A 12,927-nucleotide genomic window follows, 5' to 3' on the forward strand; every position below is an offset into this window, starting at 1 on the left:
CCTCCAGGCCACCCCGCCCAGCACCCCGCGGGCCAGCGCCCAGGAGAGGAGCACGCGGCAGCCACCGGCCTGGACATCATCTCCACCGACGACCTGGAGGACTTTGCCACAGAGGGCATTTCCTGAGGGCGACAGCGGCCGACTCCCACCCCCCACTCCCCCCAGTAAACCCAGGCAGTGCTTTCTCCCCTCCCCGAAACATGTGCACACAACACAGACACACAGAGATCTACACACGTACACACACACACACACAGACGCCTACTTAGCCACTTGAGACCGCTGAAGTTCGAAAGAAAGCGGTGATCCGAGCTCCCCCTCTAAAGGCTGCCCTCTGAAGAAGGGGCACTGCTTGCATGGCCTGGCCCCCTGGGTGACCCTTCCTAGCCCACTCCATTCTTCTCTCTTCCCCTCCCTTCCTCCCTGCTTTAGCCACCCCTGCCCTTCTCTGGCCCTGCCACCAGGGTGGGTGTGGCATACCACACACACACACACACACACTCCCTCAGGGTGGCTGTGCTCCTGCACTCCCCCACTCCTCATCAGGAGTGGGCTTTCCCTGTGAACAAACCCAAAGCCCCAGAAATGGGGAGCCCTGCTGTGGGCAGGGAGCTCCCCAGCAGGTAGACAGAGCACTGTGCGCCTAGGGTCAGGCGACACAGGGGCTCCACTCTCACACGCACAGAGCAGACAGTGTCCAAGTGGCTCAGCAGAATGGCTGAGGGCCACACGAGGCAACCTTGCAGACATGTTTATTTGCACAGAGTAAGAGGAAACTCAAGAGGAAACTTGCTTCTGAAGGTTACTTTCTGAAGGAAAACGCTACCTTCTAAAAAGTGAAACAAGTTTGCAGATGTGGTTCTGTCCCTGGACTCCTGTGTCCCTTCTGTGGGCAGTGGGGGGTTGGTGTGAGCAGAGCCCCCTCCTGCATCTACTGCAGCCCCAAGACCCCACCTCCTCCTTCGATGCCTGTCCACGCCTTCTCTGGGGAAGGCAAAGACGAAGCCTGGGGGAACCGAGTCGGGCCCTGACCATTCCCATTTAGTGACTGATACCTACACTTTCACTCAGAAGAGAATTGCATTCTTCCTGAGTCCCCAGCCTTTGGGGCTTTGGAGGGAAGTATCTGATTCAACCAAAGGGAGCAGAGTGTGGAACCTCCCCTGCACCTCCTGAGGGTCTGAGAGCAGGTGCTCACTGTGGGCCATGCTGGGAAGCAAACCAAGCTGGTCTTCACAGGCCACCTGGTAGCTTCTCCTGAAGCCACTCATTGCTCTGCGGTAAAGGCATGCCAGTAAGTGCCTCTACCCTCTCCATCCTTGTTTAGAAACCTCGCAGCTGCAGGGAACATGCTGCCTGCGTTTCAGAAAACCATGCACAACGGATTATCCTTGTCTGTTCATAGAGGTGCTGTGTCCACGCCAGGAGAAGCAGAGGTGCACAGTTCACCAACTCCCACACCCACAGAAATACAAAGGCATATTCCAGGTTGTGATTTGGTTCCAGGATTATGTGCCTATTCCCAGCAAGTTTAGGCACACCTGCATTTAATTGTAAAAATACGCCTCCCCCAACAAACCCTGGAGGCCCCAGAAATGCTGAGCACTGCTGTGGGCTAGGCTGTGGGGGTCAGCCAATGATTGGCCAGGAGCACAGGCAGGCCACCATTCCAGAAACCTGGTTCCCAGAAGTCACTCACCAGGGTGAAAGTGACAAGAATAAAGTGCTTTAACTGTCACCACATCCTATCAGGCATCCTCTCCACTGCATTTTCATCTCACTAAAATGAAAAGTGATGGATGATTTTAAAATTCTTAGGGCCCCAGGACAAGATTAACCTAACAAAGAGGCACTTAGTTCAGTAAAACACCATAGCGATGACAACTACATCTCCACAAAGAAAAATATTACTGTGGGGAACCTACTCGGGGACAGCAGTCATTTCCATCTCAGTAATATTGGCAGAGCTTGGACAGAGCTAAATCATAAAGATCAAGCCAACACCTGCCTCGGCCCATTATCATGCTGCTAAACAGAAATACCTGAGTCTGGACGAGTTCTCGGAACGAGGTTTATTTGACTCACGACTCCGGTGGCTGGAAAGTCCAAAGGCGAGTTTCTGGGGCTACATCACAATGGTTGGTGAAAACAGAAGAAGGCAGGAAGCAGAATTCCCCATTTCCTGTGTTTGTCCCTCCCATCCCCCAGCTGATTGGCTGGTGCACTCCCACTAGGCCCCATCTCTTAAAGGCCTCAGCACCTCCCAAGCCTCCACACTGAGACTAAGCTTCCAGAACGTACTGGGTGGGCGAACAGCGATCCAAACCATAGCAGCTTCCCAGTCCTCTTTGCCCTTGTGGATACAAAAGAAGAGCAGGGCTCTGGCTCCCAGCAAGCCAGCTGGAAAGTAGCCCTGACTCCTCTATCTCTGTCCCTAAAAGCAGATGTGCCTCTAGGGGATAAAGGTAAGAGTCATTATCCAGTGAAGACCGGTTTGTCCCTGGGAGGGATCATTTATGTGTCCCTCCTTTCCCCCTTCCTCACTTGTACATTTGCAGTATGTCAGGCACTTCGATGGGCAGCGAAGATAACATGATAATAAAATCTCATCTCTACTCTTAAGGAGCTAAAATCCAGAGAAGGAAGATAATTGCTATTACATGCATTAAAAAATTTACTAGGATGCTCTGAAAAATGCCTAACCAGCCTGGAAGAAAAAGGGGCTTCCTTGAGAAGAAGGCACCTGAGCCAAGTCACAAAACACAACATGGGATAGCAGCATATAAAGGAAAAGGAAATAGTGTTTCCCCAGCTTTAATATGTCTACCCCAGATGACATTGATGGAATAATAATAGACTTGTTTTAGCATTCCGACGTGTATTGATCTAGCCAATTATTTATTAGCATTTCTGATCAGCACAAGAGCTGAACCACTGTAGCCGCACAGGATAGACCTTTATTGCTATATTCCTCAGTTTCTAAATTAATATTTCACTCATTTGGATCACCCAGAAAAACCTCCATTTCTGCCATCTTGCTTAATAGGATAGTGGTAAGAATAATGAAAATATGATGTTTGTTGGTAGAGATTGTAGATGCTGCCTGCATCTTCAGGCCCTTTGTGGAGCCTGTGTCTCCTGGGAAGGGAACGTGAACATGGAACACTCAGGAGGTCCGGGAGCAGCTCAGCCAAGAATGACCAAGAGTTCACATTGTCAAGTCCCTGTCATGCGGAGTCCCTGAGCAGGAAGCTCTGAGCCTGGTCTCCCAACAAACCGGGAGAGATGCCCCCGTTAGCTTGACTGTACTGTGATGGAAGGTACTGGAATGGAACTAACCGTCCGCAGTCCCGCAGCCACGGAGAGGTCACACCAGGACTCAGACCTCTCTCACTTCTAGGAGGACTTTCTTAACTTCCATTCAGCACTCCTCTAAGTGCGGTCCAAGGACCAGGAGTTTTCACATCACTGAGAGCTTGTTAGAAATCTAGAATTTCGGGGCCAGCAGTTGGGGTAATGGCTATGTCACTGAACTCCCATATAGCCAACCGTGGTTTGCGTCCCGGACCCGGTGGCTTAAACTCACACCAGGTGCATGTGCGTGTGTGCCCAAGATCTCAAGAGGAGAATGGAAGAGAAGAGATTGAGGCGTGGTCATCCCACTTGCAGGGTGATTTCTCTCTCTCTCTCTCTCTTTCTCTGTCTGTCTTTCTGGTGAGTGCACACACCCTGTAGCAAAAACCTCTAAAAAAAAAGAGAAAGAAGAAAGAAAGAAAGAAAGAAAGAAAGAAAGAAAGAAAGAAAGAAAGAAAGAAAGAAAGAAAGAAAGAAAGAAAAAAAGAAAGAAAGAAAGAAAGAAAAAGAAAAAAAGAAATCCAGAATTTCAATCTGTATCTTCACAAGATGCCGTAGGTCTGTAGGTGGTGGACTCCTTTGTACATCGAACTCGGAGAAGTACTCTCGGCCTCTGTTAGCCTGGATAGCTTTAGGGAAGTGCACTGGATATCTTCATGTCTGGGCAGCATTGCCCGGCACGAGGGAAGAGAGATGCACCTTCTAGGAGGAGTGTCAGGGAGGCAGGTTTCCACTCAGCGTAAGAAAGGCATCACTAGCGACGAGCTGCCTGCCTGTGACCTGAGCGGCTCAGAGGGCGGTGAGCTCCCCAGCACTGGAGGGGTACGGTTGACAACCCCTTCCTAAGCCAGGGATGCATTCAGACATCAGTGGCATCCTAAGTGCGTTTTTAAGTCTCCAGGCTACATGCAGGGCTCCAGTATGCAGAGACAAGGACCCAAATCCTAAACAGGGAGTGGCTATTTGCATATGATGGAGAAACACTCGCATATAAGAGAGTTCTGGCAAAACCTGATTCTTTGCAGTAGAAGCTGTTTTGGCCTTGGGAATACCATGAGGTCGGACATAACTGCTTTTGCAAGTCTTCCACACCATTCAGGTAGAAAGTTCCAGGTAAGCAGAGAACTCCAGGCCAGATCACCAGAGCAGGGCACCACCCGAGTTATGCTTAGGCTTCCTCAGTGCCCCCTCAGCAGGGCCAGTGAACAGAGGGTGCTTCCCTTCCCCCAGGTGTCCGGATGGGTTCTTCCTCATTTCCCCTGCTCCCCTGGGATGCCTAAGCCTATTGGGGCTTCACAATCACCTGGGCACTTGTTGACAATATGGGTCAAAGCTTCCACTTCCAGCCTTCATCAGACTCACTATAGAGGTGAAAGCTCTCAGAGTCTGATGGGACAGATCATAAACACTACAGAGAGGAGAGTCCCCACACCTAGAAACAAATGTCCGTCAATGATGAATGGACAAACAAAATGTGGTATATCCAGTCAATGGAAAATCATTCAGCCTTGAAAAGGAAGTTCTAATACGTGCTCAATATGGATGAGCCCTGAGGATGCTCCGTTAAACAGAATCAGCCGATCACAGCAGGACAAATATTGTATGATTCCACGTACAACCTAGAGCAGTTGAACTCAGAGACAGAAAGACAGGAATTGGGAGGAGGGAGACTGGGGAGATGTTTAATGGCACAGAATTTCAGCTGGGGCCGGTGAATCGATCTGTAGATGAATGGTGATGAATGTATTTAGAGCATTTAGTGTGCATTTACATATTAAGGTGGCAAAGTTTAGGTTACACATATTTTACCACTTTTTAATTTTTTAGGTTTTTTGCCATAGGACATGCACACTCAGTGAAGAGAGAGAGAGAGGGAAAGTGAGAACTCAAACCCCACTCCCAAGGGTGGCCATGCCACAATTCCTTCTCCTCCATTCTCTCCTCAGGATTTGGGGCATGCACTCACACACAGCTGGCAAGTTTTTCAGGCTGCCAGTCTGGAATTCAAACCACAGAGTTGGCCATGTGGATCCAGAGCCTTAACCACCACACGACCTGCCAGCTCCATTTATCACAATTTTTAAAAACAAAAAAATAACCTTTTGCCCAGTGTGAAACACCCCATTCGCCCACATGAAACATCTCAGTACAGGCATCAGAGTCTCGGGGAAACGGCCCTCCTTGGGGACGAGCACGTGCAGGTGCAAGGGCCAGGATGGGGCGGTCCGGGTCTCTGAGCCAGCATGCGGGAGGCAGGCCTGCTCGGTGCCATGTTCCCTCAGTGGTGGAGCACCTGTGCCTGACATCAAGAAAAATGGAGGCAGAAGAAGCTATGATCCTGCCCCTACACAGGCCCTCCTCTTCCCGGCTTCTGTACTTGCTGGCTGCACTGCCCGCTGTCCTGCTCCACCTCCACCCGTGACTGATGGACCCTGTCCCAGGTTCTGGACCCACACAAGCCAAGAGAGAGAATAAAGTGATGACCGTTGTTCCGAGTCCCAAAGTTTGGGAGTGTTTTATTGCATAACAACAGATAACCAAAGCCCTCTCTTTCCGCTGGTCTGCCTTCCCTCTCTGCCCTCACACTGTCCCTGGACCTTCGCTGTCTCCCTATCTTCTCCTGTCTACTTCTTATAGGTCCTGACCTTGCAGCTTTCTCCCGTCTCGTTCCTGTGAGTCCTACCCATATAGTCTTCTGCAGTCTAATTCCTGAGTCCTAACCACATAGCCTTCTCCTACTTCTTACAAGTCCTGACCTTACAGCCTTCCCCCATCTAGTTCCTGAGGATCCTAACCCCAGCCTTCTCTCATCTGCCTCCTCTGTCCCTTGAGGTGCTCATCTTAGACACCATGTCCTCTCGGAAGCCCTCCCTGATGCCTTCCTCTGGGCCATAGCCCTCTGTGCCAGCACAGTGTCCCTCCTCCATGCCGGCGCAGACTGTAACGGCCTACTTGATTGTCTTTCTCAGCCCCAGTGGTCACTTTTGGATGGAGGACTCTTGCTTGTCCCCATGATTGCTGCAGCCAGCAGTTCACACATGCCAGGTACAGGCAGGCAACCAGTAAACAGCTCTGAGTTCATGGAGCTCTTATTCTACATTCCTGGGTTGAAGCCAGTAAAAGGAATGCTTGGGGAGAGTGACCAATGCCATTTTGACTACAATTTCACACTTCTCCCAACTGACTTTTGGACAGCAGGCAAGTGAGCTCTAGTCCCAAACCAGGGAGGATGCTCTGCTCCCCTGATCCTTGTGAAGTCAGCCTCCTAGCGGGCTTCACCCCAAAATGAGGTCTCAGGAACCTGAGGCACAAGACCAGATGCCCCGCGATGCAACTCGAAGTACACTCTCACATTTAACTAATGTTCTTCAATCAGAAACTGCACCTGCCAACCAAAGGGAGCCAGAACGCTGGCCTGGCTCTCATAGCAACATCCAGACCCAAATCAGGACCAACCCAGTGTTTAGTTTCACGGTGATGAGATGATGAGGACATTAGGCAAATCGTGTTACGCGAATGTGAAGTGGTGACGGTGCCTGGATTCTCTGTTTATTACTCCAGGGTGAGCTCAGCACCAGGCCACAGTCTTCTGAGTACTTCACTGGGTTCAGGGACCAAGCAGGAAGGCTGGGTTTTAACCTTTAAGTCACATAAGGAAAGCTAAGGGTGCTATCCTCCAGCAGCAGGAGGGTAAATTAAGATAGTCATTTTGACCTCTCCTCTCATTTACCTTCAGTCCAATGAATCCAATTGTAGTTACATAGACAGAGAAATAAAAATGATCACAAAAGGTGTCTCTAGGATTATCCCAATAATCAAGTGGTTAAAGGAGCCAGATCCCACATCGGCAACCACAGTTCAAATCCCAGCCATGGGGGCTTTGAATGTGTGCATACATGCCCCAAATCGTGACAGGATAGAGAAATGGAAGACAAGGGATCAGAGGATGACCATGTCCCGCTAGAGGGCACTTTCTCTCTCTCTCTCTCTCTCTCTCTCTCTCTTTCTCTGGGGAGTGCATATGCCCTCTGGCAATTGAAAAAAGAGAGAAAAGAACATTTTAAAAGTGTAAAGGACTCTAAAAGAAGCGCCACACCTGCAGGTCTACATCTGTAGGTAGGATGTGAACATTATCAAGTATAAAAAAGTTCTAGGGCATCTGGAGGATCTCACATGGTCAACTATGCAGTTCAAGTCTCAGACCACGTGGCTTGAGAAATATGCCAGGAATATGAGCGTACATACTCAAAAAAATCTCAAAAGAAAGAAGAGATGGAAGAGAAGAGATTTTTGTCCTGACCATTCCCCATGGAAGGAAGAGCTTTCTCCTCTCCCTCCCTCTCAGTTTCTGTCTGATGAGTGCATGTCCCCTCTAGCAATAAAATAAAGTAAAACACATCCAAATTGGAAAGGAAGGAGTTAAATTATCCCTATTTGTTGATAACGTACTTATATACATAGAAAAAAAACCTAAAGAATTACAGAAAAATCTCTTAGATCCAATAAATTCAGCAAAGTCACCAGTTACAAAATTAGCATGCAGAAATCTGTAACATTTTTGTATACTAGTAATAAATGCACTGAGACAGAACGAAGAGATCGATTCCATTTGCCAAAAAATAATAAAACAAAATATCTAGGAATAAATCTAACCTAAGACGAGAAAGATCTATTCTACAAAAATTATGTTTTTAATCCAAATGAAGAAATTGAGAAAAACACAAAAAATGGAAAGACCTCCATAATGTAGTTATACTGTTGATACTATATGAAGTGATCTACAAATTGAATGCCTTTTCTATCAAAATTCCAATGACATTTGAAAAAGAAATCATAATATGACTCCAGGATCACAAAAGGCCCTGTATCACCAATTAATACTATGCAAAGAGAGTATAGTTGACAACATCTCACTGCCTGTCTTCAAAATATGTTACCAAACCATAATAACCAAAACAGCGTGGTACCAGCACAAAAACACACAGAGCAATGAAACGGAATAGCAAATCCAGAAATAAGCCCTACTGATTTTTGACAAAGGGCACAAAATGATTCAGTTGATTAAAACAAATGGTGCTGAGGGAACCAGCAGTTAGCGTAATGGCTATGTCGTTGAACTCCCACATAGTCGACCACAGTTCGCGTCCCGGACCCGGTGGCTTAAAACTCACGCCGGGTGCGTGTGCGTGCGTGCCCAAGATCCCGAGAGGAGAATGGAGGAGAAGGGATTGTGGCGTGACCATCCCCCCTGGGGGGTGATTTCTCGCTTTCTGTCTCTGTGTCTCTCTCTGTCTGTCTGGCGAGCGCACGCGCCCTATAGCGAAAATCTCTCCAAAAAAAAAAAAATGGTGCTGAGAAAACTGGATATCCACCTGCAGAAAAATAAAACTAGGCCCCTATATCTCATCATTTAAAATATTAATTTAAAATGGATGAAATACTTAAACATAAAGTCCAAAACCATAAAACTACTGGAGGAAACAAAGGGGAGACACTTCAAGATACTAGAGGAGGCAAAGGTTTATTGAATAAGGCCCCCAAAGTAAGGACAATAAAACCAGTAACACAATAGATAAGTGGGTGTACATCAAGCTGAAAAGCTTCTACCCAACAAAGGAGCAAATAAATAGAGTCTACAGGGAGGAAATATTTGCAGACTACACATAAAGAATTGACAATTAGACTATATAAATAACTCACACACATACACCAAGAAAACCCTAATAATCCAAACAAAATGGACAGCCAATCTGAACAGACAACTCACAAAGGAAGACATAAATATGGCTAAAAAGTGCGTGAAAAAATGTTTAGTATCTCTTATCACAAGGGAAATCCAAATCAAAACCACAACGTGGGGCTGATCAGGTAGCCTATTGGTTAAGGGAGCCAGATCCCATATGGCACACCATGTTTCAAATCTCATCACTGCCCACTTGAAAAACACACTGGGCATATGTACATACATGTCCATATTCCCAACAGGATAGAAAAATGGAATGAAAAGATTGCAGAATGACTATCCCTCATTAGAGGGCTCTCTCTCTCTCTCTCTCTCTCTCTCCTCTCTCCTCCTCCTCCTCCTCCTATATCTCTGTCTCTCTCTGGTAAGTCTACATGCTCTCTAGCAATTAAAAATAAATGCAATGAGATATCATCTAATCCTAGTCAGAATGGCTATGAATATTAAAAAGCAAACTATAGGCCAGCCTCGTAGCACACTGCTTAAGTCCTGTGCATAGGGAGCTAGATCCCACATGCCTGACCATGATTCAAATTGTAGCCCTGGTGAACTGCAAGAGGTTTTGAGCAGGAGCTTATGCATGCGCCAAATCCTGGCAGGATGGAGAAATGGAGGGAAAAAAATTATTGCAATGTGTGATTATCACCCCATTGGGGGTACTTTATGACACCCCCCTACCCCCCGGCAAAAGAAAAAAAGGGGGAAATAATAAGTACTACAGAGAAAAGAAAACACTTATGTCCTTCTGGTGGGAAAATAAATTAGTGCAGTCAGTGTGGAAAACAGTATGGAAGATCCTCAAAAATATAAAAATGGAACCACAGTATGACTCAAGAGTACCACTATTTAATATACACCCAAAGGACAGGAAATCACTCAATCCAAGAGACATTTACACATCCGTGTTTGTTGCAGCACTTTCCCAATAGCTAAGTGCCTCTCTTTTTTCTGTCTCTCTTCAGTGAGCTCATGCATCCTATAGCAAACAAACAAACAAAAAAGAGAGTGGAGGGAAAAAAAGAAGAAAGTTAAAGTAATGATGATTGATTTGTTTCAAATTTAGTCATAAATATAAACCCAGAGATGCAAGAAGTTTAACAAACTGCAAGCAGAGTAAATCTAAACAAAATCATGCCAACCAGTGTTAAAGAGAAAAATTTTAAAGCAGCCACGAAAAAAGACCAAAGAGGATTATTACAACAGACTTATCACCAGAAAGTATGTAAGCAAGAAGACAATGGAATAACATTTTTTTAAATATTTATCAAAAGACTCTAAACCTAAAATTATTTGCCAACCACAATATCTTCCACAAATAGAAGCTAAATGATGATTTTAATACTTAAACATAAAGTCCAAAACCATAAAACTACTGGAGGAAACAAAGGGGAGACACTTCAAGATACTAGAGGAGGCAAAGGTTTATTGAATAAGGCCCCCAAAGTAAGGACAATAAAACCAGTAACACAATAGATAAGTGGGTGTACATCAAGCTGAAAAGCTTCTACCCAACAAAGGAGCAAATAAATAGAGTCTACAGGGAGGAAATATTTGCAGACTACACATAAAGAATTGACAATTAGACTATATAAATAACTCACACACATACACCAAGAAAACCCTAATAATCCAAACAAAATGGACAGCCAATCTGAACAGACAACTCACAAAGGAAGACATAAATATGGCTAAAAAGTGTGTGAAAAAATGTTTAGTATCTCTTATCACAAGGGAAATCCAAATCAAAACCACAACGTGGGGCTGATCAGGTAGCCTATTGGTTAAGGGAGCCAGATCCCATATGGCACACCATGTTTCAAATCTCATCACTGCCCACTTGAAAAACACACTGGGCATATGTACATACATGTCCATATTCCCAACAGGATAGAAAAATGGAATGAAAAGATTGCAGAATGACTATCCCTCATTAGAGGGCTCTCTCTCTCTCTCTCTCTCTCTCTCTCTCTCTCTCTCTCCTCCTCCTCCTCCTCCTATATCTCTGTCTCTCTCTGGTAAGTCTACATGCTCTCTAGCAATTAAAAATAAATGCAATGAGATATCATCTAATCCTAGTCAGAATGGCTATGAATATTAAAAAGCAAACTATAGGCCAGCCTCGTAGCACACTGCTTAAGTCCTGTGCATAGGGAGCTAGATCCCACATGCCTGACCATGATTCAAATTGTAGCCCTGGTGAACTGCAAGAGGTTTTGAGCAGGAGCTTATGCATGCGCCAAATCCTGGCAGGATGGAGAAATGGAGGGAAAAAAATTATTGCAATGTGTGATTATCACCCCATTGGGGGTACTTTATGACACCCCCCTACCCCCCGGCAAAAGAAAAAAAGGGGGAAATAATAAGTACTACAGAGAAAAGAAAACACTTATGTCCTTCTGGTGGGAAAATAAATTAGTGCAGTCAGTGTGGAAAACAGTATGGAAGATCCTCAAAAATATAAAAATGGAACCACAGTATGACTCAAGAGTACCACTATTTAATATACACCCAAAGGACAGGAAATCACTCAATCCAAGAGACATTTACACATCCGTGTTTGTTGCAGCACTTTCCCAATAGCTAAGTGCCTCTCTTTTTTCTGTCTCTCTTCAGTGAGCTCATGCATCCTATAGCAAACAAACAAACAAAAAAGAGAGTGGAGGGAAAAAAAGAAGAAAGTTAAAGTAATGATGATTGATTTGTTTCAAATTTAGTCATAAATATAAACCCAGAGATGCAAGAAGTTTAACAAACTGCAAGCAGAGTAAATCTAAACAAAATCATGCCAACCAGTGTTAAAGAGAAAAATTTTAAAGCAGCCACGAAAAAAGACCAAAGAGGATTATTACAACAGACTTATCACCAGAAAGTATGTAAGCAAGAAGACAATGGAATAACATTTTTTTAAATATTTATCAAAAGACTCTAAACCTAAAATTATTTGCCAACCACAATATCTTCCACAAATAGAAGCTAAATGATGATTTTTAGACAAAAGTCTAAGAGAACGCATCCTTGGAAGCTCTGTAGCTTGGAAATATCACAACAAATTTATTAGGCAAGAGGAAAGAAATAACAAAGAGCAATCTGGTAATCTGAAAATAAAAAAGACTTTTTCCTTACACTTAACATATTTAGAAGACAATTATTCAAAGCAAATATTATATAAAGATAACGTGATAGTGTACTGATCTGCAATACTAGAAGCCAAATGGCCAATGGCAGGGTGGTCCAACGTGACCTGAAACATGGCGCGCACACACACCTGACTGCCCATAGGACTGGGGAAGGGGACTGTGCTGGGACAAGATCCTGCTGAGAGTCTCTCTCTTTCAATACAATAAATATTTTTTTGAAATGGCAGTGCAGGGTGGAGTTTGTAGCACAAACAGACATAAAATACATGTCAATAATAGCACAAATGATGAAAAGTGGTAAAGAGAAGAAAACTGTCTGGAACCAGCAGTTAGCGTAATGGCTATGTCGCTGGACTCCCACGTAGTTGACCGTGGTTCGCGTCCCAGACCCGGTGGCTTAGAATTCATGCCGGGCACGTGTGCGTGGGTGCCCAAGATCCCGAGAGGAGAATGGAGGAGAAGGGATTGCAGTGTGACCATCCCCCCTGGGGGGTGCTTTCTCGCTTTCTGTCGCTATATCTCTGTCTGTCTGGCGAGCGCACGCGCCCTATAGCGAAAACCTCTTCAAAAAAAAAAAAAAAGAGAAGAAAACTGTTGTGGCATTCCTCAGAGGGGTGATAATATTATTGGGAGGTTGCTTTAAATTGAGAATAAAATTGTAAATCCTAGAGCAACCACTAAAAAAGTGAAACA

General features: G+C 45.3%; 1 protein-coding gene across 1 annotated transcript in view; it reads left to right on the forward strand.

The window, feature by feature from the left end:
• CUNH10orf71 (chromosome unknown C10orf71 homolog) overlaps positions 1-126 on the forward strand; it is a 4,115-nt gene extending 3,989 nt beyond the window's left edge. The window contains exon 2 of the mRNA XM_027767840.1: positions 8-126. Within this exon, the coding sequence (XP_027623641.1) occupies positions 8-126 (119 nt within the window). The remainder of the gene's footprint in view (positions 1-7) is intronic.
• The last annotated feature ends 12,801 nt before the right edge of the window (positions 127-12,927 follow it).

The sequence above is a fragment of the Tupaia chinensis genome, unplaced genomic scaffold (genome assembly GCF_000334495.1).
Source record: "Tupaia chinensis unplaced genomic scaffold, TupChi_1.0 Scaffold144750_1, whole genome shotgun sequence".
Taxonomy (NCBI): Eukaryota; Metazoa; Chordata; class Mammalia; order Scandentia; family Tupaiidae; genus Tupaia; species Tupaia belangeri.